Raw genomic sequence first — 2,519 nt, 5'->3', positions numbered from 1 at the left:
GCAGGGTGTGCGGCCAGGCCCCAGGGCCCCAGGTGGGCGGGCGGGCGCCCTCTGCTCTCACCTCAGGCAGCCGGTGGCGTTGAAGAAGACCTCGGGGTCCACCAGCTCCCGGGACAGGTTGCTGTTGCCGTCGCCCCAGCCCGAGAAGGGGATGATGACGCGGTCAGCCAGCACGGGCAGGGCGTCCGAGATCAGCTCCTCCTTCAGCTCGTCCGTGGAGGACAGGTTCCACAGCAGCCCTGGGGGTGGGGACAGTGGCCCCGTCACATGCCAGCTCAGGGGGGCCCCCTCAGCCTGCTCTGGCCAACGAGCCTACTTGACTGTCCCGTGCAGCTGCACCTGGTCAATCAGATCTCCAGTCCCATCGTTTCCCGAGCTTTCTGTGTAGCTCAAAATTAACGCACAGGGACAGTGATCCAAAACCACGGATCAGCCCGGCCGGCGTGGCTCTGTGGTTGAGCGTCGACCTATGAACCGGGAGCTCAGGGTTCGATTCCCGGTCAGGGCACAGGCCCGAGTTGCTGACTCAGTCCACAGGAGAGGGCGTGCAGGAGGCAGCCGATCGATGACTCTCATCATTGATATTTCTCTCGCTGGCTCCCTCTCTCCCTTCCTCTCAGAAATCAATACAAATGTTTAAAACAACAACAACAACAAGAAAAACCACTGATGGGTGGTTTTCAATCGGAATTGTAACACTCAGAGTCTTCTACTGGTCTCTGTTTTCTACCCGAGAGTCATTCCAGGACCAGGAAGACGCATCCCTGTCCCACTGCCCTGGTCTCACATTCCCCGTCCAATCGAGGCTGCGTAGTGACCCTGTTTCTGGGCCTGGCCCTCCGTGTTCAGCACATATTTTTGGACACGGGGGAGATGAGATGCTGGAGACCTGTAGGCCCCTGCCCCTGTCGCCTAGAAACCCCCAGGTCTGCTGGAGGGGGGTCCCACGTGGACAGCGACCTTCCACCCGTTGCCCATGATCCTCCAAAGGCCTGGACCCCCGAGAGCCTGCACCATGCCCAGGGTCACCATCTGGCCCCCAGGAGCCCGGCCACAGCTGGCGCCTGGGGCACCCAGGACAGCAGCCTGCACCTGTGGGTGGCCCCGCCCCCCACCCCCGCGGCCGGGCTGCCCACCAGTCAGCTGTTTCTGGATCTCCGTGCTCCGGGTGGTCCTCAGGAGGCTGACGGCCTCGCGGATGCCGCCCTGCCGGCGGGTCTCCAGCTTGTTGGGGGCGCTCCGGAACACCAGGTTGCGCAGCGCCCCGGCCGCGGCCTGCTGCACGTTCTGGTTGGGGCTGCGGAGGAGGTCCACCAGCTTGCTGATGCCGCCCAGCTGATAGACCTGGGGGACAGGGAGGCGGCTCAGACCACTGGTCCTACCTTCCCTTCGGAGACCTGCACGCCAGCGCCCGTGTGCGCGCGGGGCGGCCCAATGGGAACGGGCCAGACCAGGAGCCAAGACGGGGGCTCAGCCCGGCCGGTGTGGCTCAGGGGTTGAGCGTCAACCTAGGAACCAGGAGGTCAGGGTTTGATTCCCGGTCAGGGCACAGTCCCCGGTTCTCTCTCGTCATTGGTGTTTCTATCTCTCTCTCCCTCTCTCCTTTCCTCTCTGAAATCAATAAAAATATATTAAAAAAAAAAAGACGGGGACTCAGAGCCTGACGCCCCCACCTCCTAGCAGACACACTCAGGGGAGCCCCCTCCTGCCTGAGCCCCATTTCCTCCCCTGGGGTTCCGTGGTGAAGACCAGATGGGAAAGGTCCACTCAACTGGAGGGCTTTGCTCTGTGCAGAAAGTCAAGTTGGCCAAGCTCTGACCTTGGGCAATGGCAAGCACACTGCTCGCCCTAGGCAGCTGGGCAGGGTGGGAGGGAGCCGACCGTGCCCCTCGCCCCCCATCTGTAAATGCAGGCTCAGGCGGATGCCAGCCAGGCCCTGCCCAGGCCAATGGTGGGGGGTGGGGGCAGGGGCGGGGGCCATGGTGTGCAGCCAGGTACCTGCTGCTTGGCCGACTCGTCCTGGAAGCAGGTATGCTGGATGTAGTAGGCCCCGATGGCCTGGTACTTCTCGTCCTGGGAGCACAGGTACTGCACGGCCTTGGGGATGGTCAGCCCGCTGCACTCAATGTCCTCACTGCAGATCCTGTGGGGAGGGGCCATGGGGAGGGTTACAGGGGCCCTGGGCAGGGGTTGGGACGTCATCTTTGCACACCCGACCTGGCACAGCTACACCTGCCCTGGAGAGAGCCAGGGCAACACCCAGCTGGGGACCAGGCCCACCTGGGGACCAGGCCCACCTGGGGACACCTCTGTGCAACAGCTCCTCCAGGGGAGGGAAAAGGCTCACCCTGGGGGAGGCTCTGTGAGCATCCCTGAGGGGCCAGGGGATGTCCACCATCCTCACCCTCCCTGGCCCCTTCCCTTCCCAGCGCAGACCACGCCCCACCAAAGCCCCGCCCACCACCCAGACACCACTGTCACCAGCTCAGACCACGCCCCTCCCAGCCAGGACCCGCCCC

General features: G+C 63.8%; 1 protein-coding gene across 1 annotated transcript in view; it reads right to left on the bottom strand.

Annotated features, from left to right (window-relative positions):
- The window catches only part of PKP1 (plakophilin 1), a gene marked incomplete at its 3' end in the record, with an annotated part of 14,221 nt that overhangs the window by 3,534 nt on the left and 8,168 nt on the right, over window positions 1–2,519 (bottom strand). The window contains exons 3-6 of the mRNA XM_015559872.1: window positions 2,298–2,323; window positions 1,999–2,226; window positions 1,137–1,344; window positions 62–239 (exon numbers count right to left, since the gene is read on the bottom strand). Of these exons, the coding sequence (XP_015415358.1) occupies window positions 62–239; window positions 1,137–1,344; window positions 1,999–2,226; window positions 2,298–2,323 (640 nt within the window). The remainder of the gene's footprint in view (window positions 1–61; window positions 240–1,136; window positions 1,345–1,998; window positions 2,227–2,297; window positions 2,324–2,519) is intronic.

The sequence above is a fragment of the Myotis davidii genome, unplaced genomic scaffold, assembly GCF_000327345.1.
Source record: "Myotis davidii unplaced genomic scaffold, ASM32734v1 scaffold1915, whole genome shotgun sequence".
NCBI lineage: Eukaryota > Metazoa > Chordata > Mammalia > Chiroptera > Vespertilionidae > Myotis > Myotis davidii.
This window is presented reverse-complemented; position numbering and strand designations above follow the sequence as displayed.